Below are 24,512 nucleotides of genomic sequence, written 5' to 3'. Positions count from 1 at the left end.
GGGTCACAGGCTTCCAAATCAACCCTGGCTCGGTGGATCAAGGAACCAATTATCGAATCTTACCGTTCGGCTGGGCTTCCGGTTCCCTCAGGGCTGAAGGCCCACTCTACCAGAGCCGTGGGCGCGTCCTGGGCTTTGAGGCACCAGGCTACGGCTCAGCAGGTGTGCCAGGCGGCTATCTGGTCGAGCCTGCACACTTTCACAAAGCACTATCAGGTGCATACCTATGCTTCGGCGGATGCCAGCCTAGGTAGACGAGTCCTTCAGGCGGCGGTTGCCCACCTGTAGGAAGAGGCCGTTTTACGGCTTTTTTACGAGGTATTATTTTACCCACCCAGGGACTGCTTTTGGACGTCCCAATTGTCTGGGTCTCCCAATAGAGCGACAAAGAAGAAGGGAATTTTGTTTACTTACCGTAAATTCCTTTTCTTCTAGCTCTAATTGGGAGACCCAGCACCCGCCCCTGTTTTTTGTGTACACATGTTGTTCATGTTGAATGGTTTCAGTTCTCCGATATTCCTTCGGATTGAAGTTACTTTAAACCAGTTTATAATTCTTTTTCCTCCTTCTTGCTTTTTCACCAAACTGAGGAGCCCGTGGGAGCACGGGGGTGTATAGGCAGAAGGGGAGGGGCTTAACACTTTTGAGTGTAATACTTTGTGCGGCCTCCGGAGGCATAGCCTATACACCCAATTGGCTGGGTCTCCCAATTAGAGCTAGAAGAAAAGGAATTTACGGTAAGTAAACAAAATTCCCTTCTTTTCACAATAAAAAAAAGTTTTATTGGTTATAAACAAGACACTTGTAAAATGATCAGTTATACATCCACCTGATTTTTAGCTACTACATTCTTGATCCCGACAGGTCGAGGTAATAACAATTTCAACATGACGTCGGCAACAATGGCCGGTGCATAGGATAGCGGAAGCCAAAATAACTTTGCATCCCACCCGGCACCGTACCGCGTCCGCGGGTATTTGGCTGTCAGTGCGTGTTCCATGCAGTTTGTCACTTTGGAGATGTCAGAACTACACAAAGTTTTCATAGAAAATCTCTGCACCTTTATATCTAGAAGAAAGAAAATACAAAAAGAGTTATGGAATGGAATTATCTCTCAATTACATACAGTAGGTTCTGGGATACGTGATGTAACATCTATAAAAAAAAAAAGTTGCAAAAACTGTTATTCGCCTTCTGGTCTTGTGAAATTCCACTTCATTTTGCAGTTCTGTGCTTGAAATTAGTTCTGGATTGTCAGATTTTCTGGATTATCAGATAACATATGAAATTAATTCCACTGTATTACTTTGGTTATTTTGCGTTAATATCTCCTCAACTGAACATATAAGGTCAATTGTGATTGCTATTGGAATACATGTATACACATCCCACTTTTTCACGCCTTTTTGGCTACTATTATGGATCTGTACCTATAATATGCTACGCAAATATATTTATTCAACACATTCATAATACCCCTTTGACATATGTTGTAGTTTTTGCCGTATTAAAACAAACATTCTTGCACAATATGGCAGTAACCTGTAGACAAATGCAATGTTATAATTTTTGGAATATCATAATTTTGTTACTTTTATAATTTTGTTTTAACATAGAACTAAATTGCTAATCATCCTATAAAAGAAGCGGTAGCTTTACTGAATTGTGTTATTACTTACAGTTATCAAAGTATTTATCGCCATAGGCGTATCTGACTTCTGGCGCCAGTCTGTCCCACAATCGCTGTAAATCTTTCTCAATTATTTCAAGGCTGGTGACTCCAGTCTTAAAGAATCCAGGTTCAATTATACTAACTTTCACTCCAAAATGCTGCATGTCTCTTCTAAGAAAAAAAATGAATAGTGATGAATGATGGCTATCGGATGTAGGATGTTAATAAAATGTCATATAATTGTAATGTGCATATGAGGGACCAAAGACAGTCATTAGTATAGACAGGAACCACTGGGATGGCTGAGGCAGGTAGCACAGCCAAGACAGACAAATACAAGCAGGGCAAGGATACTGCAATGTACCCTGGCTAGGGAACGGACAGTGGACAAGGGGACCTGACAATTAGCTGGCTCAGGAACAAAACACTAACTAACTAATCACATTGCTCAGGCATCTCCCCTAGTGGGAGAGTGGCTTAAGTACCCAGTGCCTCTCAGCAATAGGCTGGGAACCACTTCCAGGAAATGGTGAACTGGCCTTTTAAGAGAAGGGCAGTGGTGCGCTCACATGTCCTAGGAGCACTCCCGGAGGACCTGTGAGGTGCGCACAGGCCCCGGGAGGGGGACACAGATGACACCCACATGGAGGACCGCAAGCAAGCTAAGCAGTGTGGTGCCCACCGGCCACTTCGGTGAGTGAGTAGGCGTCCCTGCAGTGGAAGAGCATGCAGTGCAGGGATGCTGGTGCTACAGTAACTCTGAGATCAGGGATAGCTAGGGTCCATGCTGGATGTTGAACGTTGGTGGACGCCATCCATTTTCAGGTCTCTCCAGAGATGCTCAATTAGGTTTAGGTCAGGGCTCTGGTTGTGCCGGTCAAGAATGGTCACAGAGTTGTTCTGAAGTCACTCATTTGTTATTTTAGCTGTATGCTTAGGATCATTGTCTTGTAGGAAGGTGAACCTTCGGCCAAGTCTGAGGTCCAGAGCACTCTGGAAGAGGTTTTCTTCCAGGATATCTCTGTACTTGGCCGCATTCATCTTTCCTTCACTTGCAACCAGTTGTCCTGTCCCTGTAGCTGAAAAATACCCCCCTGGCATGATGCTGCCACCACCATGTTTCACTGGGATGAGATACCTGGTTTTCTCCAAATATACTGCTTAGAATTATCACCAAAAAGTTCTATCTTCATCTCATCAGACCAGAGAATCTTATTTCTCATAGTCTGGGAGTCATTTATGTGTTTTTTTGCAAACTCTATGAGGGCTTTTATACAGTCATATGAAAAAGTTTGGGCACCCCTATTAATGTTAACCTTTTTTCTTTATAACAATTTGGGTTTTTGCAACAGCTATTTCAGTTTCATATATCTAATAACTGATGGACTGAGTAATATTTCTGGATTGAAATGAGGTTTATTGTACTAACAGAAAATGTGCAATCTGCATTTAAACTAAATTTGACCGGTGCAAAAGTATGGGCACCCTTATCAATTCCTTGATTTGAACACTCATAACTATTTTTTACTGACTTACTAAAGCACTAAATTGGTTTTGTAACCTCATTGAGCTTTGAACTTCATAGCCAGGTGTATCCAATCATGAGAAAAGGTATTTAAGGTGGCCACTTGCAAGTTGTTCTCCTATTTGAATCTCCTATGAAGAGTGGCATCATGGGCTCCTCAAAACAACTCTCAAATGATCTGAAAACAAAGATTATTCAACATAGTTGTTCAGGGGAAGGATACAAAAAGTTGTCTCAGAGATTTAAACTGTCAGTTTCCACTGTGAGGAACATAGTAAGGAAATGGAAGAACACAGGTACAGTTCTTGTTAAGCCCAGAAGTGGCAGGTCAAGAAAAATATCAGAAAGGCAGAGAAGAAGAATGGTGAGAACAGTCAAGGACAATCCACAGACCACCTCCAAAGACCTGCAGCATAATCTTGCTGCTGATGGTGTCAATGTGCAACGGTCAACAATACAGCGCACTTTGCACAAGGAGAAGCTGTATGAGAGAGTGATGCGAAAGAAGCAGTTTCTGCAAGCACGCCACAAACAGAGTCGCCTGAGGTATGCAAAAGCACATTTGGACAAGCCAGTTACATTTTGGAAGAAGGTCCTGTGGACTGATGAAACAAAGATTGAGTTGTTTGGTCATACAAAAAGGCGTTATGCATGGAGGCAAAAAAACACGGCATTCCAAGAAAAGCACTTGCTACCCACAGTAAAATTTGGTGGAGGTTCCATCATGCTTTGGGGCTGTGTGGCCAATGCCGGCACCGGGAATCTTGTTAAAGTTGAGGGTCGCATGGATTCAACTCAGTATCAGCAGATTCTTGACAATAATGTGCAAGAATCAGTGACGAAGTTGAAGTTACGCAGGGGATGGATATTTCAGCAACACAATGATCCAAAACACCGCTCCAAATCTACTTAGGCATTCATGCAGATGAACAATTACAATGTTCTGGAATGGCCATCCCAGTCCCCAGACCTGAATATCATTGAAAATCTGTGGGATGATTTGAAGCGTGCTGTCCATGCTCGGCGACCATCAAACTTAACTGAACTTGGATTGTTTTGTAAACAGGAATGGTCAAATATAACTTCATCCAGGATCCAGGAACTCATTAAAAGCTACAGGAAGTGACTAGAGGCTGTTATTTTTGCAAAAGGAGGATCTACAAAATATTAATGTCACTTTTATGTTGAGGTGCCCATACTTTTGCACCGGTCAAATTTTGTTTAAATGCGGATTGCACATTTTCTGTTAGTACAATAAACCTCATTTCAATCCAGAAATATTACTGAATCCATCAGTTATTAGATATATGAAACTGAAATAGCTGTTGCAAAAACCCAAATTATTATAAAGAAAAAAGGTTAACATTAATAGGGGTGCCCAAACTTTTTCATATGACTGTATGTCTTGCACTAAGGAGAGGTTTCCGTTGGCCTCTCTGCTATAAAGGCCCAACTGGTGGAGGGCTGCAGTGATAGTTGACTTTGTGGAACTTTCTCCCATCTCCCTACTGCATCTCTGGAGCTCAGCCACAGTGATCTTGAGGTTCTTCTTTACCTCTCTCACCAAGGCTCTTCTCCCATGATTGCTCAGTTTGGCTGGACGGCCAGGTCTAGGAAGAGTTCTGGTGGTCCCAAACGTCTTCCATTTAAGGATTATGGAGGCCACTGTGCTCTTAGGGACCTTGAGTACTGCAGAAATTCTTTTGTAACCTTGGCCAGATCTGTGCCTTGCCACAATTCTGTCTCTGAGCTCCTTGGGCAGTTCCTTTGACCTCATGATTCTCATTTGGTCTGACATGCACTGTGAGCTGTAGGGGGGAAAAGCGCAAAAGGATCTTACTCAGTATGAGGGTAGAGAGACAGAACAGAAAGAGATACACTCACCTGGTAGGGTTGTGTCAGTCACAACCCCCTATGATCGCATGTGAGTGTTTTTATGTGGTTTAGCAGCGGCCCCGGAAAGCAGGTTATCATATAAATCAAATAGAAAACCGGTTTTAAATGCCGCGCTAAAAACCACAGATGCTGTAGATAAAGAGATTTCCTTTATTTCACAGTTCTACGCGTTTCAGAGAAATCTCCGTCTCCTTCCTCAGGAAAGAAACCATATTCTAATATAGATAATAATAATATATAGAATATGATTTCTTTTCCTGAGGAAGGAGACGAAGATGTCTCTGAAACGCGTAGAACTGTGAAATAAAGGAAATCTCTTTATCTAAAGCATCTGTGTTTTTTAGCGCGGCATTTAAAACCGGTTTTCTATTTGATTTATATGCACTGTGAGCTGTGAGGTCTTATATAGACAGGTGTGCGCCTTTCCAAATCAAGTCCTATCAGTATAATTAAACACAGCTGGACTCCAATGAAGGAGCAGAACCATTTCAAGGCGGATCAGAAGGAAATGGACAGCACGTGACTTACATATGAGTGTCTGAGCAAAGGGTCTGAATACTTATGACCATGTGATATTTAAGTTTTTGTTGTTTAATAAATTTGCAAAAATTTCTACATTTCTGTTTTTTTTCTGCCAACATGGATTGCAGTGTACATTAATCAGGGATTGGAGAAGCAGGAAGCTGATTTGCATATTTCCAGTGCATTCTGGGAAGAGGAGAAGAGTCACCTTAAGCTGATCGATTGCTGGGACTTGCCGGGTCTCGCTGTTTGAGGACATCGCGAAACCGCGCGCCGTCAGACCTATCATACGCTACATCAGCAATATGGAAGAGAAGAAAATCCACATGGTCACCTGCAACACATGCTACATGTTTACGGATTTGCCGCACAAAAAAAACAACTTCACCAGTCAAAAGTGCAAACTTGTTGCCCTCTTAGAGGAAAAGGTGCAGGGACTGGAAGAAAGAATAGCAACTTTGAAGCTAATTAAAGAACATGAGGACTTCTTGGACGAGGCAGAAGCAACAATTCAGGATATGGAAAGTGAGAAAAGCTTCAGAACACATACAGAGGCTGAAAAGTGGACACATGTGACCAAAAGAAGCCAGCGTATCAAGTGGTCATCACCACCCACACAGCTTAGCAACCAATATGAAGCCCTCATGCTGGAGAACGAAAATGGCACAGCTCAGGATGATACCGTCTCTACAGGAGAAGACACAGTATCATCAAAAGAAGTTACTTTTGTCAACAAAAGCAGAAACAAAAGACACTCAAAAACACCCAGGAGCAACAAGCAGTGCGTCCAGAAAGAAAAGAAGAGTGGTAGTTATGGGCGACTCACTACTAAGAGGCACGGAGGCAACTATCTGCAGGCTGGACATAACCGCACGAAAAGTATGCTGCCTCCCGGGAGCAAAAATAAAGGATGTGGCCAACAGGATACCAACTATCCTCAGATCCAAGGACGAATACCCATTCCTATTGATACATGTAGCAACAAACGACACGGCAAGAAATGATCTGCCAACTATTTGCGAAGATTTTGAAATTCTGGGGAAGAAAATAAAGGAACGGAACATACAGGTTGCTTTCTCATCAATCCTCCCAGTCGATGGCCATGGTGTCAGAAGATGGAATAGGATACTAGATTTGAACAACTGGCTACGACGATGGTGCAGGCAGCAAGGATTTGGATTCTTGGACCATGGAGTGAATTACCTCTACGATGGACTTCTCGCAAGAGACGGGATACACCTCACAAAACCTGGGAAACACACGTTCGCCAGTAGGCTTGCCACACTCATCAGGAGGGCTTTAAACTAGAAGAAGAGGGGATGGGAGAAAAAACAGCAGACAAGAACATGCAACAGAAGGACAAACTAATCAAGGATACTAGATGCCGTAAAGAGGACCCAAGGCAGGGTAATCAGAAGGAAGCTAAGAAAAGGGGAGCAAAACGTCTTTCCTGCATGCTGACCAATGCAAGAAGCCTGACCAATAAGATGGAAGAACTGGAGCTGGTAATGTATGAGGAATAACTGAGACATGATTAGGTGACAGTTATGACTGGGCGGCTAACCTGCAAGGATATGAATTGTTTAGGCGGGATCATAAAAAAAGGAAAGGGGGTGGAGTCTGTCTATATATAAAGTCCAGGGGGTGGAGTCTGTCTATATATAAAGTCCAGGGGGTGGAGTCTGTCTATATATAAAGTCTAGTTTAAAGCCCAGACTAAGAGAAGATATCCAAGAGGGAAATGAAGAGGTGGAGTCTCTATGGGTGGAGATACAAGGAGGGAAAACTAATAAAATCCTCATAGGGGTTTGTTATAAGCCACCAAATATAAACAGAAACCACTGAAAATGTATTATTGAAACAAATAGACAAAGCAGCAAATCACAATGAGGTGATTATTATGGGGGACTTCAACTACCCCGATATAGACTGGGAAACTGAAACCTGCGCATCTCAGAAAGAAAACCGGCTTCTGTCAGTAACTAAGGATAATTATCTGTCCCAACTTGTGCCGGGCCCAACTAGAGGGGCAGCCCTTCTCGACTTAATTTTAAGCAACAGGCCAGATAGAATAACAGACGTACGAGTGGATGGGCACCTAGGGAATAGTGACCACAATATAATACAATTCCACTTGTCCTTCAGTAAGGTGCCTTGGAGGGGGGTTACAAAAACGCTGAATTTCAGGAAAGCAAAGTTTGATCAGCTTAGAGAAGACCTTCACCAAATTGATTGGGACAATGTCCTCAAAAATGGGAGCACAGAAAATAAGTGGGACATTTTTAAATCGGTATTAAACACCCACTGCGAGCGAGCCATACCATACGGAAATAAAAGGGCTAGGAACAGGAGAAAACCAATGTGGCTAAATAAGGATGTAAAAGGGGCAATGAATAATAAGAAAAAGGCATTTAAAAAGCTAAAACAAGAAGGCAGCGAGGAAGCATTAAAAAGATATAGAGAAAAAAATAAAATGTGTAAAAAACAAATACATTTAGCAAAAGTAGAAACTGAGAGACACATTACTAAGGAAAGCAAAACAAATCCCAAACTATTCTTTAATTATATAAACAGAAAAAAGATTCAAATTGATGGTGTTGGCCCTTTAAAGAATAATGAGGGTAAAATCATAGAAAGCGATGTGGGAAAAGCAAATGTTTTAAATACTTTTTTCTCAACTGTGTTCACACAGGAAAAGCATATGCCACGGGAAATGCAGAGTGATCATGTAAACGCTTCATTAACCCCTTAACGACCGCGGGCCGTAAAATTACGTCCTTGCGGTCATAATTTTACTGCCCGCGGTCTGCCGGCAGCATCATGCTGCGATCGGCACACATCTCAGCTGATTTTCACAGCTGAGATGTTTGCCTGTTAGGCACCAGCAGAATCGTTATCTGCTCGTGCCGTTTAACCCCTTATATGGCGCTGTCAATATTAGGTGAGACCTAATAAACATGTACAAATATATCAGAGGGCCATATAGAGATCTCTCCCATGATCTGTTTGTACCAAGGACTATGACAAGAACAAGGGGGCATTCTCTTCGATTGGAGGAAAGAAAATTCCTACATCAGCATAGAAGAGGGTTCTTCACGGTAAGAGCAGTGAGGCTCTGGAACTCTCTTCCTGAGGAAGTGGTGATGGCCAACTCACTGAATGAATTTAAGAGAGGAATGGATGCTTTTCTTGATAGCAAAAGTATGGAAGGTTATAAATAGCATAATCTTACAGGTAGATAGAAGAGCGACCTAGATTATTAGAGGAATGGGGGGGCTGCAACACCAAGACAGGTTATTAAACTTGGGGGTTATTTAGTTTGGAAAAACGAAGGCTTAGGGGGGATCTAATCACAATGTATAAACATATGAGGGGACAGTACAGAGACCTTTCCAAAGATCTCTTTACACCTAGGCCTGCGACTGGAACACGGGAGCATCCGCTACGTCTCGAGGAAAGAAGGTTTAATCATAATCACAGACGAGGATTCTTTACTGTACGAGCAGTGAGACTATGGAACTCTCTGCCGCATGGTGTTGTAATGAGTGATTCACTACTAACATTTAAGCAGAGCCTGGATGCCTTTCTTGAAAAATATAATATTACCAGTTATGTATATTAGATTTTATGACAGGGTGTTGATCCAGGGAACTAGTCTGATTGCCGGATGTGGAGTCAGGAAGGAATTTTTTTCCCCATTGGAGCTTGTTTGACACATTGGGTTTTTTTTGCCTTCCTCTGGATCAACATGTTAGGCTACGGGTTGAACTAGATGGACTTAGGGCGGCTTTGCATGTTGCAACATCGCACATGTCGGTGGGGTCAAATCAAAAGTGACACAATTCCGGCGTCACTTTCGAGATCATAGTGTGTAAATGCTAGATGATACGATTAACGAGCGCAAAAGTGTCGTTATCGTATCATCGTTGCAGGCTCCGACTTTTTCATAATTATGCTGCAGCGACAGGTACGATGTAGTTCCTCGCTCCTGCGGCTGCACACATCGCTGTGTATGAAGCTGCAGGAGCGAGGAACTTCACCTTACCTGCCGCCGGCGGCTATGCAGAAGGAAGGAGGTGGGCGGGATGTTTACATCCTGCTCATCTCCGCCGCTATTGGCCGCCTGCCGTGTGACGTTGCTATGACGCCGCACGACTCACCCCCTTAGGAAGGAGGCGGGTCGCCGGCCAGAGCGACGGTCGCAGGGCAGGTGAGTGCATGTGAAGCTGGCATAGCGATAATTTTCACTACGCCAGCTATCACAAGATATCGTATCTGCGACGGGGGCGGGGACTATCGCGTGCGACATCGCAGCATCAGCTTGGACGCAACGTGCAAAGCCCGCCTTAGAGTCTCCCTTCAACCTTAAAAACTATGAAACCATGAAACTTTGAAAAATGAACGTTTCTGAATTTACCAAATGTCTACAAAGAAACAAAGAGTGAAAAATTTAAAGGGGTCTAAATACATTCCGTACCCACTGTATAAATATGTGTATATATATATATATATATATATGTATATATATATATATATATATATATATATATATACATATACATATACACATATATACACACACATTTACATGTAAAAGCAAAAGAAAGACATACTCGGAAGCAGCAGGAATATTAAGTAAAAGCAAAAATTTACCACTTTTAACCTGGTGAAGGTTCCTTTAAAGGTGTCCTTTCATTTCTAATTATTATAAAAATTGTGTTGTCAGGTTTTATAAAAAAATTTTAATTAGGCTCTGTAAATTATTTTAAATGGCAAACTGAAGCCTTGTTTCTTTGGGACATGAAGATAAAAACTGGTCACCACCTACTTTTGAGCTTTCAATTTCTCAATTGCATAGTACGTGCATTATTGAATATGGGAACACAGAATTAGATTTAAACCAAGCCTAAAGGCAAAAGAATTGCCTCTTGGTTATGAAGTACAACACCTGAAATCACCGTCTGAGAAATTAGAGGTGACCTGGATAACTAAGGTAGGGGGCTAAGAGTGTCATCCAAACAGGATGGAGATTGTATGGAGACAGAGGTGGTGGAGAAGGTACGGTCACCGGTAGGGAGGAAGAGAGGTGTATCACCAAGCTAGTGTTGGAGGCAATATGATACCGGTAGTTGATGACTAGACAATACTGTGGACTTGCAATTTGTTGGAGAGCCAAGTTTCTTTACTCCTAGCCTCCATACTGTCTATACTAAACTCCTGGTCTTTCCTTTTTGTCCTGGTTTAGATGGAAGACTATATTTAATACTTTTATTATTCTTACAATGATCTTCTACAAGATGAACTTCTCCCACCACCTAACAATGTTGTCCATCAGCTGATGAAGATCTTCCGTGATGTGATAATACCAGGGTCAATTTTAATGGTCAATTTAGAGGAGTTAAATCAGCAAATAAAGATTTATAGGAATGCTGATCTTGACTATCTGGCCATCTAAACAGTCTGATCATTATTTGTCCAGTGCGATGAGTTTAAGGGTATGTTCACACGTTGCTTTTTTTTCAGCGCGGAAAAAAACGCACCCTCTGGCAGAGGGGAGAATTGTAAACAATGCTTTTTTGAGAAAAAGGCATCGAAAACGCATGCGTTTTTCATGCGTTTTTCATGCGTTTTTCATGCGTTTTTTTAGGTGCGTTTTTTAAGACTTGTCAGTGTTAATAAAGTTGGTTGAACACAGACCTTTGGAAAAAAAAACCTGTGATGTCATTTCCTTCTCCACATTCTGTTTGGATAAATGGGAGGGCTTGGAATGGAAGGAGCACCATTTGAATTTTGGAAAAGTTGAAATAAACTTCGCGCACCATGTCACATTAGCAGAGCCCCTTGGGCACCTATACGTCAGAAAACCCCCACAAGTGACCCCATTTTGGAATCTGCACCCCTCAAGGATTTTATTCAGGAGTATATTAAGCATTTTGAATCCACAGCTACTTCACCCAAAATGTTGCTGTAGCAACAATATTCTCACTTTTAGGCCCGTTTCACACGTCAGTGAAAAACAGTGACGTTTTTCACTGGCGTGTAAAACACGCACATGTCCCTCCGTGTGCCGTGAATCACGGCACACATGGGTTGTCTAAGTGCAATCCGGGCTCCGTTCTCCGTGGCCCGTGATTGCACTTAGAGATTAACTCACCTGTGCCCGCTCCCGCTCTCCATGGTGCTGATCGCTCACGCGGTGCAGCATCCGGCTGGCGCTGACCCCCGCAGCAGCTGCTTCCGGGTCGGCTGTGTCGCACATCATGAATATGCGCGACAATAATGAGCCGGCTCAGAAGCAGCAAGCAGAACGGGCTGCAGAGGACATCGCTGGACGCCGGGTGAGTAAAAATGATTTTTATTTTACAAGCACTTTTTTTCTGGCACGTGTTTCACGGACCACACCACTGCGTGGTCCGTGGAACATCAGTGATGCCAGAAAAAAATGGACATGTCTCCGTGCGGCTATCACGCACACGCGGGTACGCCGCACGGAGACACGTGCAGTGAAAAATCACTGATGTGTGAGCAGACCCATTCATTAGAATGGGTTTGCGTATGTCAGTGATTCTGGTACGTTTAAAAAAAAGCACAAACGTCCCAGAATCACTGACGTGTGAAACAGGCCTAAGGCTATGTGGCCATGATCCAGCGACACGGCGTCCAGTACACAGTGTCAGCCTCCTGCAGAGATGTGAGTGTTGTCCACGGGAGAACGCAGCTGGCCATGCCCACGATTTGGGTTCAGGCTGCTGTGGAGCTCTATGCTACCTGCAGAGAACACTCTCGTCTCCGCAGCATAAATTGACATGCTGAGGCTCGGGAAGCTGTGCCACCGGTCGGTTTATGCTGCGGAGAAAAGAAGCACAGTGGGCATGAGATTTCTAAAAATCCTTCCACTGTGCTTCTACTGCACAACGCAGCGTCATGGACGCAGGGAAAACAATCTGCGCCCAAAACGCTGCAAACCCCGATTGTGGGCATCCAGCCTAAAAAGCGTCAATGGAGGTCAAATATATATACAACGTCCCACCCCCCCCTGCATATTCTAAGCTGGCACCTTTAGTACCTTTCATGTGGCACTAAAGGGTGCCTAGCCTAGTTTTTATCACAAAAACAAAAAAAAAAATGGCGTGGGGTCCCCCCTATTTTTGATAGCCAGTCAGGGTAAAGCAGACAGCTGTAGCCTGCAAACCACAGCTGGCAGCTTCATCTTGTCTGGTGATCAATTTGGAGGGCTCCCCAGGTTTTTTTTTTTTATTTATAAATAAAAATAATAAAAAAAAAAATAACATGGGGTCCCCCCAAATTAGATCACCAGCCAAGGTGAAGCTGACAGCTGGGGTCTGGTATTCTCAGGGTGGGAAGAGCCATGGTTATTGGACTCTTCCCAGCCTAAAAATAGCAGGCCACAGCCGCCCCAGAAGTGGCGCATCCATTAGATGCGCCAATCCTGGCGCTTCGCCCCAACTCATCCCGCGCCCTGGTGCGTTGGCTAACGGGGTAATAAATGGGGTTGATACCAGATGTGTAATGTCACCTGGCATCAAGCCCAGCAATTAGTGATGTCACGGCGTCTATCAGACACCCGACATAACTAATTGACAGTAAACAAAAGCAAAAAAAGACAACAAAAAAATTTTTATTAGAAAAAACACTCCCCAAATCATTCCCTTGTTCTCCAATTTAATAAAAAAAATGGGTCCGCAGAAATCCATTTGGATGTCCCACGTCGGCTCTGGACCTTCTCGAATATGGGGGACACGTTCAGGGAACGTATCCCCCATTTTCTAGGAGGGCAGACCCTCCATTTGAGGAGAGTGGGTGCAAAAATCTGCACCCACTCTCCCCGGGTCACAGCTGCAGAGTGCCGAGCAGCCAGCACAGCTCACACTGAACACTGTGCTGGATGTCAGCTGCTCTGCACATGTGACCGGCCGGCGTCTGCTGTGAAGGAGGAGGGGGCCGCGGGGGATCAGCGCTGCGACCGGACAGGTATGTATGACACCGGGGGGAACTGGGGTGAACGGGCAGGGCCTGGGGGGCATTTTTCTGTCGCATGTGTTATTGCACATGCGACAGAAATCATAGGAGCAGGGCGGCCGATGCGCTACTGTGCGCGCGGCCATGTTGGATTTTCGGGAGGGGGGTCGGGGGTCGGGGCGGGCACTTTGGCGACACCGGGGGCTTTGCCAGGAAGTGAGGTCAACAGGAAACCTCTTGACCTCACTTCCAGGTAAATGCCTGCGTTCTGGCGTGCCGACAAAGGCCGCGGACCGCAACAAAAAAGTAGGTCCATGCGGTGTAGCTGCGTTCTGACCCCACATCATTGATTTCAATGGGGGAGAGAACGCAGCCACAACACACAAAAGAAGTGACATGCTGCTTTTCTTTCCGCACCGATTTTTGGCATCCAAAACGCTGCGGAAAGAAACGCAGCGTGTGCACTGATTTTTCAGCTTTCCCATACACTTTGCTGGGAAAGCTGAACGCATGCAATTTGCCACTGAAACGCTGCGGTTCAAAACGCAGCGTTTCCGCGGTAAAAAACGCAACGTGTGCACACAGCCTTAAGCAGTCTTGAAAATCACTAAAATCTACAAGGAGAAGCATACTTAAAAGATCTGCTCTTCTATGTTTTGAACACATCTCGGCTTTTGGCCTACAGACATACAAATGCTCTTGCGCACCTCTACCAAATCCAGTTACCTACAATCCCGATGTTGTGTTCCACCATGTTTCATGGGTTGGGAACATAAACTCATGAAGATCTTGTAAAAACAAATATGTTGTTATGAAGAAAAGACACATAAGTGTAACACATACGGTTATAAACTGAACTCACCTCAAACTATCTGAGAAAGATTCAACGCCACATTTCGATAGACAGTAGCCACCCCCTCCAAAAGCCAGTCTGCCCATCACACTGGCCACATTGATGATCCTTCCTTGATTTCTTTTTAATAGTGGCAGGAACTTTATTGTGACCTCAATTAGTCCAATAAGGTTTACATCAAGAACTCTGTGGAAGTCTTCCATGTCCAACCAGTCGGTGGGTCCAATTGGAGTGGCTCTTCCTGCATTATTCACCAAGCCATACAAACCTAAACATAAGCATGCAATAGAGTTTAACCTTTTTTTCCTGCTTGTAGTTTCAGGACAATTTTGCCTAAGGGGAAAACTTTTCTCCTTGCAGAGACTGACAAACCAATCTGGCTGCCAGTTAGGAGTGTTATAGCTGCAATGCTCCTCTGGGTGATATTAAAATTGTCTCTTCAGGGAGGAAAGAGACTAACTCTAATGCCACCTATTGGAGGTAGAAATCCTAAAAGTCAAAAGTGACCCTTTAACGAGCCTTTTCATATGACTTAGGATGTATGCCAGATTAGAACCTAAATTTGCAGACATGGTGTTTCGGGGGGATTGTCCCTTGTCAGTGCAAAGTATGAGATCTGACCTGGCTGAATGAGAAGCTATAATGGGGGTCTAATGGGAAAACGTTTCTCCTTCTTCTTCTACTTCCAATAGGTGGCACTAGAGTTATGCGGGCTTTACACGAGACGAGCTATCTTGCGATGCATCGTCGGGGTCACGGTTTTCGTGACGCACATCTGGCATCGTTCACGACGTCGTCTCGTGTGACACCTCCAAGCGACGCAGAATCGCTCACAAACCGTGAGTCGTGTACTCGTCGCTAAGTTTTAAAAAATTGTTTATTTAACATGGCGCCAGTTGTTCATCGTACCCGGGGTAGCACACATTGCTCCGTGTGACACCGCGGGAAAGATGAACACAGCTTACCTGCGGCCCGCAGCACCCGCCGGCTATGCGGAAGGAAGGAGGTGGGCGGGATGTTTACATCCCGCTCATCTCCGCCCCTCCACTTCTATTGGCCGGCGGCTGTGTGACGTCGCTGTGACGCCGAACGTCCCTCCCACTTCAGGAAGAGGATGTTCGCCTCCCACAGTGAGGTCGCTCAGCAGGTAAGTACGTGTGACGGCGGTTTAACGACTTTGTGCAACACGGGCAGCGATTTGCCCGTAACGTACAAACGACGGGGGCGGGTACGATCGCTCGTGCAATCGCACGATAGATCGTAACGTGTAAAGCCCGCATTAGTCTCCTTCCTCCATGAAGGACAATTTTGTCAAATTTTTGTGGGGTTTTGTGTGAAATTAATGCCAATTTGCTTTTTTTCTCTGTGTTTTTTTTGTGTGTTGTTCCAATACTCACAAAAGGAAATAAACATGTATAAAATGTGTAAGTGTAATCATTTTCTAGGAAAAATACTTCAGTATTGTAGAACAATTTCAAGGGTGCCAACACTTTTGGCCACGACTGTATACTGTATGTAAACAATTTTTATGCTCAAAATTGTGCTCTCTTTAGCAATAGTGCATATAAAAAGAAGCTTTCGTAGATGCAGTATATCACTAGTCGTCCCCAAAAGGACAAAAGCCAAACCTATAGTGATGCCCAACTCTCCAATCCTGAAGGTCCTGTCCGAGACCAATGGCCACAAGAAAGCTTAAATGGCTTTAGCTAAAATTGCAAGTTAACCCAAATCCATAGGCATGCCCAGCGATCTCGAGAATAAAGAACCCTGAAAATATGGCCAACTTGAGTGTAGTAGAGGTGCATATGCTTCGCCACTGCTCTATTCCTTGTCCATGTGACTGCCTTTTCGCATACTCCCATAACAAATGAAGTGAAGGACGAGCTATACTCCATTCAAGATGGTTCTTGATGTTCTGGAGCTCCATTCTCATGATCAATTGGGGTCCTAGCAGTCAGACACCCAATAGTCGTCAAGTTCTCCATGGCTGTATGGATTGTGAATTACTTGGGATTTTGGGAACATTCCTTTATCTTCATGAAGATCTAGTTGTCTGCAATATAAAATTGTATAAGCTGCCAACCAAAAGTCTGTCGGAGCTCAAAATTTAGGTTTTGCTTCACAATAAAGAAAAACTGGTCTGTAGGAAGGTAATGACCCTCAGAATGGACACCTATGACAGCTTTTTGTGATTTGTGTCAAACAGCCTGGGCATCCAGCTAGAATGATATAAACTCTTCATCTATTGCCTGATGTGTGGGACCTGGGCAAATAGAGAGGAGTCGCTGTCACATGTGACTTGTATTGAAGTGTATGAGAACGAATTTGCATGAGACTCAAAATTCAGTACCTTGTTTGCGATGGTAACACTGCAGTCTGTCGATTGGAGATGACAGTTGGTGCTTATAAAGTTCTATGAAACTTGTATCAGAATGTCTGTGTCAGCCTCTAGCTCCTCCCCCTCCATAGAATTTTAAGAATTTTAAAATCACCAAGTGTCATCTCCTATTTTAATAATGGGAAAATCTGTCCACTGAATATAAATTTTACCCATAATTTGTGAGCAAAATATGAATATAATAGGACAAAAAAAGAGCAAATTTTACTGATCAGGCATATTACAACGTTTATGTCATATAGTATTAGGGGATAACGATGGACCAGGGCTCCTAGACTGGCGCTCAGGCTAGGGGACCCTAGCTGTTCCTTACCCAGAGGTACTTCTGATGGTGACAAGGTCTGGATCACCAGCCTAGCCCTGCTCCTCGCCAGCCCTGCTCTAATACCCCCTCTCCCACACCTCAGGGGAGGGCCAGGACTGGAGTGGTTAAACCCACACAAATAGACAAACGGGGAGACCAAAACTCCAAGTCACAGCTATCACACATAGATGTATTGGACAATATGTGATCAGGAGGAAATGAAGAGCAGGGAGGGAATAAACAGACGACAAGAGAATTCCCACAAAATACCAAACAGCACTCAAGAATTTCACCAGCAACTGGATCACAACAGCAAATTGACCGGTATCACTTAAAGCTATAATCAGCACAGGAAATCAGTTTCCACCATCTTAAAAAGACGGGGAGAAGCTGTGATAGGTTTCTCGTAACATGCGATCCTAGAAGTAACTAGCAGGTTAGGGGAGATTAACCTCTGCCAGCCTGATCACTAATGAACACACAGCTGGTCAACGCCTGAGCAACAGTGGGGAGTGTCAAAGTCTGTGGTGTGAACAGTGCCAGATACCGCCATGACACTCGGTGAGTTTTGAGCCAAACGCCACCTGACAGTTTATTTTCATGTTGAAATATGAGATAATAATTAAAATGACGGTTAGTTTTTAAGGGCAAATTCAAAGTATGGAAGCAACTAAATTATCATCAAAATACTGGATGCAAATGGCTCATTAAGAAGATATTTAGGCAGCACAGATGGTGAAGAGCATTATATCTGCCTCTTCCCCGCTGCCTGACTTTATACAAGGACATCACTAGCTGGAAAGCGTCCAGAAGAAGGACCAATATACTGGAGCGGTGGTGTCCAACCTGCGGTACTGAAACTCCAACAGTCAGTCACTCGCTGTCAGGACATGCTGGGAGTTATGGTCTTACAGATTGGAGATCATTGACTTAGATTAGGGATGCCAAACTCAAATACACAGAGGGCCAAAATGAAAAACTTGCACAAAGGCATGAGCCAAACTTGATATTTATTAAAAAATGTCTATAATTGAGGACTTTTTTTTCCTTTTTATGAAATATAACAATGAACCTTTCATATGCATAAAACTTTAAGGAGTTGTCCCAAAACACATATTCACAAACTTGAATAACATAATATATTATATGAGAACAGTAAAAAGCATATTGCCTAATTTAAATATGTAATAACAAAGGATATACTATATGTTCTCCATATAGTATAATGAGTCCCACATAGCCCTTCATACAGAATAATGGACCTCACATAGCCCTCCATACAGAAGAATGGGGCCCACATAGTGCTCCATAAAAAATAATTACCCCACATAGTTCTCCATGCAGAATAAGGGACCTCACATAGTCTTCCATACAGTATACTGTGCCCCACATAGCCCTACCTACAGAATAATGGGCCCCACATAGTCTTCCATACAGAATAATGAGCCCCTCCTAGTCCTCCATACAGAATAATGGCCCCACATAGCCCTCCATACAGAATAATGGCCCCACATAGTCCTCCATACAGAATAATGAGCCCCTCCTAGTCCTCCATACAGAATAATGGCCCCACATAGCCCTCCATAAAGAATAATGGGCCCCACATAGTTCTCCATATAGACTAATGAGCCCCTCCTAGTCCTCCATGCAGTATAATGGCCCCCCATAGTCCTCCATACAAAATAATAGGCCCCACAAAGCCCTCCATACAGAATACTGTGCCCCATATAGTCCTCCATACAGAATAATGGGCCCCACAAAGCCCTCCATACAGAATACTGTGCCCCATATAGTCCTCCATACAGAATAATGGGCCCCACATAGCCCTCCATACAGAATAATGGGCCCCACATAGCCCTCCATGCAGAATAATGGATCCCACATAGCCCTTCATACAGAATAATGGCTCCCACATAGCCTGTCATACAGAATGATAGTTCTACATAGACCTCCATACAGAATAATGGGCCCCCTATAGACCTCCATGCAGAATAATTGGCCCCACATAGTCTTCCATATAGCATAATGGGCCCCACTGTGATGCACGTCCATTGCACGATGAGATACACAACAAAAAAGGGGTTCTCAACAACAAACAAGTGGTACACCGGGGACACATAAACAAAGGTGGGCCCTGGTGCTAGAAAGGGGGATGATGCAACACCTCCTGCACTCACCTACAACTGAACCCTGCACTCCTGGCAAGCCCTATACAGGTTCTGCACCTGTCGCCGAGCAGGATACCTGAAAACCTAGGAAACCCTGCGATAACCCTGGCTAGTGAACTGGCAGGTGAGGATCGCTAGTCCCACTACTGCACTAAAACAACATGAAAGGAAGGTACGACAGACAGGGATAACAACAAAGGATAAGGTCCAACTTCACGGCTGCAGTCAAACACCAGGACTGTAGCCTACACTGCTTCACACAACAAGGGCTCCAGCAGCTCCTTCCACCCCTAGGCCGAGCTTCAGAATTAATCAGAATAACCAGCGCCCTCTACTGGGAAATGTGACCATAAATAGCTGAAAGGAGTGGTCACAAACCGGAAGCACCTAAGGCCAGGAGTCAGAAGCTGCTGGAAAGTAAAATTGACATTAACCCTTTCAGCACCAAAGGAAAGGGAATATGTTTAATGTGAGGAGTCTCAGATGTGAAAGAGAGACTCTGGCCCAGATCCTGTCACAAGTCTCTAGTAGCAGAAAGATGGCCGTGACACCCACATGGTCCTCCATAACGGATTAATGGGTCCCACATAGTTCTTCATACAGGGTAATGGGCACCACATAGTCCTCCATACAGAATAATAGGCCCCACATAGCCATCCATACAGAATAATGGACCCAGATAGCCCTCCATACAGAATAATGGGCCCCACATAGTCCTCCATACAGAATAATGGGCCCCACATAGTCCTCCATACAGAATAATAGGCCCCACATAGCCATCCATACAGAATAATGGACCCACATAGCCCTCTATACAGAATAATGGCTCCACAGAGTCCTCCATATAGTATAATGGCCCCCACATAGTCCTCTATACAGTATAATGGCCCCCACATAGTCCTCCATACAGAATAATGGGCCCCATATAGTCCTCCATACAGTATAATGTGCCCCACATAGTCCTTCATACAGAATAATGGGCCCCACATAGCCCTCCATACAGAATAATGGGCCCCTCATAGTCCTCCATGCAGAATAATGGGCCCCACATAGACCTCCCTACAGAATAATATGCCCCATATACCCTCCATACAGAATAATGGGCCCCACATAGTCCTCCATACAGAATAATGGGCCCCACATAGCCCTCCATACAGAATAATGAACACCGCATAGCCCTCTATACAGAATAATGGGCACCACATAGCCCTCCATACAGAATAATGGGTTCCACACATAACCTCCATGCCCATATAATCCTCCATACAGAATAATGAGCCCCACATAGCCCTCCATACAGAATAATGGGCCCCACATACGCTCCATACAGAATAATGGGACCCACATAGTATTCCATACAGAATAATTGGCCCTGCATAGTCCTCCATACAGTATGAAGGGCCCCACATAGCCCTCCATACAGAATAATGGGCCCCACATAGCCCTCCATACAGAATAATGAGCCCCACATAGCCCTCCATACAGAATAATGGGCCCCACATAGCCCTCCATACAGAATAATGAGCCCCACATAGCCCTCCATACAGTATAATGGGCCCCACATAGCCCTCCATACAGAATAATGAGCCCCACATAACTCTCCATACAGAATAATGGTCCCACATAGCCCTCCATACAGAATAATGAGCCCCACATAGCCCTCCATACAGCATAATGAGCCCCACATAACTCTCCATACAGAATAATGGTCCCACATAGCCCTCCATACAGAATAATGGTCCCACATAGCCCTCCATACAGAATAATGGGCCCCACATAGCCCTCCATACAGAATAATGGGCCCCACATAGCCCTCCATACAGAATAATGAGCCCCACATAACTCTCCATACAGAATAATGGTCCCACATAGCCCTCCATACAGAATAATGGTCCCACATAGCCCTCCATACAGAATAATGGGCACCACATAGCCTTCCATACAGAATAATGGGTCCCACACAGAACCTCCATGCCCATATAATCCTCCATACAGAATAATGAGCCCCACATAGCCCTCCATACAGAATAATGAGCCCCACATAGCCCTCCATACAGAATAATGTGCCCCACATAGCCCTCCATACAGAATAATGTGCCCCACATAGCCCTCCATACAGAATAATGTGCCCCACATAGTATTCATTACAGAATAATTGGCCCTGCATAGTCCTCCGTACAGAATAATTGGCCCTGCATAGTCGTCCATACAGTATAATGGGCCCCACATAGCCCTCCATACAGAATAATGTGCCCCACATAGCCCTCCATACAGAATAATGTGACCCACATAGCCCTCCATACAGAATAATTGGCCCTGCATAGCCCTCCATACTGTATAATGGGCCCCACATAGCCCTCCATAAAGTATAATGGGCCCCACATAGCCCTCCATACAGAATAATGGGCCCCACACAGAACCTCCATGCCCATATAATCCTCCATACAGAATAATGAGCCCCACATAGCCCTCCATACAGTATAATGGGCCCCACATAGCCCTCCATACAGAATAATGAGCCCCACATAACCCTCCATACAGAATAATGAGCCCCACATACCCTCCATACAGAATAATGGGACCCACATAGTATTTCATACAGAATAATGATCCCCAAATAGCCCTCCATACAGTATAATGGGCCCCACATAGCCCTCCATGCAGTATAATGGGCCCCACATAGCCCTCCATACAGTATAATGGGCCCCACATAGCCCTCCATACAGAATAATGGCCCCCATATAGCCCTGCATACAGTGTAATGGGTCCCACATTAAAAAAAATTATTACCTCTCCTCGTTTCCCGTGGCCAAAGTTTTAAATGTATGACTTGTATGTAGGGATAGAATTACCTTTCCCGCCTGTCTCCTCGTCCACAAATGTCACAGCATTATCGATACTCTTGGAGTTGGTAACATTTAGTAAGATGGTCTTCAGCGATGGAGAAGTACAGGCCTTTAAGTCTTCGCTTCCTTTCTCCGTCAGACAAGCAGCGATGATGGCGAATCCTTTCCTGTGCAGTCTTTGCGCCAATAGATTTCCAAATCCTGAATCACAACCTGTGATAAACACATATTTGCCGCGAACGTCTTTGATTTTTAGGTTGTCTCTAACGGACCAGCAAACGAATAGGAAGACGATGGAGGTCAGAGTTCCCATCAATGCTGGATGCACAATCCAAAGCTGGGAGAAAGTAATTGGAACAGTCAGCGAATGTGTTCAAGCATTAAAAAATGGCAAAAAATCTAATGGCAGCAATTGTCTTTTAGAATATGCTTAACTTGCACTAAATTAGATTACTACCTCCTTAAATCTGTCGAGCAAATCTTCATCGTCCTCGCCCTGCAGATGCAAGAAAGTGAAAAAAACAAAGAAAAAACGTTATTCAAGTAAAGTCATAGAAAGGGCACATCTACATAAAAACAAGTCTCAAGCCGCGCAACGAGAGCTAAACCCTGCTCATTACAGCAAAACCTCTGCTGTGCATCATCGTAATGTCTTACACTGCCGGAATATCATTTACAGAAAGCAGCGCACAGAGGGGCAAACCTGAAAAATGTACATCACTGTGTGACTGATAAAGGGTAGAAGCCCTTGCTTAAAGAAAGCGTAAAATTTGCTCAAATTTGATTGGGAAATTTGATCTGAGCCAAATGTTTTCATTGCTAATAATATTGGTAGTAAAAGCTATTTATTGTGCTCCAAGATGTCTACGGATCCCAGTGATTAATAAATGGAGGGGGTAAAACATAATCTCAAAAATATTATACTTGCCTTTTCCATCACCTGTCCTGTGTCATGATTCCTCTCTGCAGAGCATCTTGCGCACAGGTTATGCTCTGCCGCACTTTCCTGAACTACAGAGCCAGCAGAGACATGTTTCCTTTGTGCAGAGCATCTTGCATTTGGAGATGCTCTGCTGTGTTTCTTTGAGCACTAGCTGACACGTTGTTTGACAGCACAGGATTCCATGCAGGTTCTGGGAGACGCGTTTAAGGGCCCGTTACACGCTATGATGTATCTAACGATACGTCGTCGTCGGGGTCACATCGATAGTGACGCACATCCGGCATCGTTTGACATATCGTAGCGTGTGACAGCTACGAGTGACTTTGATCGAGCCAAAATACTCACTTTATCGTTGCTCGTTGACATGTCGTTCATTTTCAAAATATTGATCAATTTCCTGGATGCAGGTTGTTCGTCGTTCCCGAGGCTGCACATATCACTCCGTGTGACACCTCGGGAATGGCGAACACAGCTTACTTGCGTCCCGCCGGCAATGCGAAAGGAAGGAGGTGGGCGGGATGTTACGTCCCGCTCATCTCCTCCCCTCCACTTCTATTGGGTGGCCGCTGTGTGACGTTGCGGTGACGCCGAACGTCCCTCCCCCTTCAGGAAGTGGAGGTTCGCCGCCCACAGCGAGGTCGTTCGGAAGGTAAGTATTTGTGACGGGGGTTATCGACTTTGTGCGACACGGGCAACAAATTGCCCGTGCTGCACAAATGATGGGGGCGGGTGCGATAGCACATGTGATCGCACGAGATATCGACGTGTGTAAAGCGGCCTTTACTCAGGTGTTCCACCTTCCTGGTAATTGCTCTTCTTCATTAGTGAACATGGTCTCCCAGAACCTTGCCAGTCGTACTCTCTGGTTCTGCAGTTGTGCTCTTGGCTTGTGTTTGTATTCTGATCTAAGTTTCTTGACCTCAGACTGTTGATTGTCTCCTCTCTGCCCGCTCCCTGCTCTTGTCGTTACCTCCTAGCTTCTGACCTAGGACCGTTACCTGACCACGTCTCTGTCTGCTCCCTGCATTTAATACGTACTCTCCTGGAATTCTGACCCTCGGCTTGTGACTGCGTTTGTGCTTACTCCCTGTGTCCTGTCGTGTCCAGCTGTTTCCTGACCCCGGCTTGTCTGACTACCCTTTCGTTTATACTACCCGTAAGTAGTGACTAGCATCACATCCTGGTTCTGCAGCCCCCCCCGACCCCGTCTTCCGTTACCTTGCATCTTCCCTCCGGCTCTGGTGTTCTCTTACATCTTCACGTTCCTTCACTCTTTGGCACCTCTAGTGCTCACTAGTAGAGAAGAGTGAACCCGAGGTTCAGTGTTCATACCAAACACAGACTTAAAAAAACTGTTGGAGTTAAGCGTTCGGGTGCAATACATCTGAACACCATTTGCTCGAGC

The 24,512-nt window shown here is 44.6% G+C and overlaps 1 protein-coding gene across 1 annotated transcript; it reads right to left on the bottom strand.

Annotated features, from left to right (window-relative positions):
- Positions 1-817: 817 nt before the first annotated feature.
- Positions 818-22,477, bottom strand: LOC142245868 (retinol dehydrogenase 7-like). Its single transcript, XM_075318857.1, has 4 exons — positions 22,171-22,477; positions 14,458-14,716; positions 1,680-1,843; positions 818-1,068 (listed from the first exon to the last, which is right to left on the bottom strand). Exons 1-4 carry the CDS (start codon positions 22,475-22,477, stop codon positions 818-820), a joined length of 981 nt encoding a protein of 326 aa, XP_075174972.1.
- Positions 22,478-24,512: the final 2,035 nt, after the last annotated feature.

The sequence above is a fragment of the Anomaloglossus baeobatrachus genome, chromosome 7 (assembly GCF_048569485.1).
Source record: "Anomaloglossus baeobatrachus isolate aAnoBae1 chromosome 7, aAnoBae1.hap1, whole genome shotgun sequence".
Lineage (NCBI taxonomy): Eukaryota > Metazoa > Chordata > Amphibia > Anura > Aromobatidae > Anomaloglossus > Anomaloglossus baeobatrachus.
The sequence above is the reverse complement of the archived record's forward strand: the minus strand, read 5'-3'. Positions and strand labels throughout refer to the sequence as shown.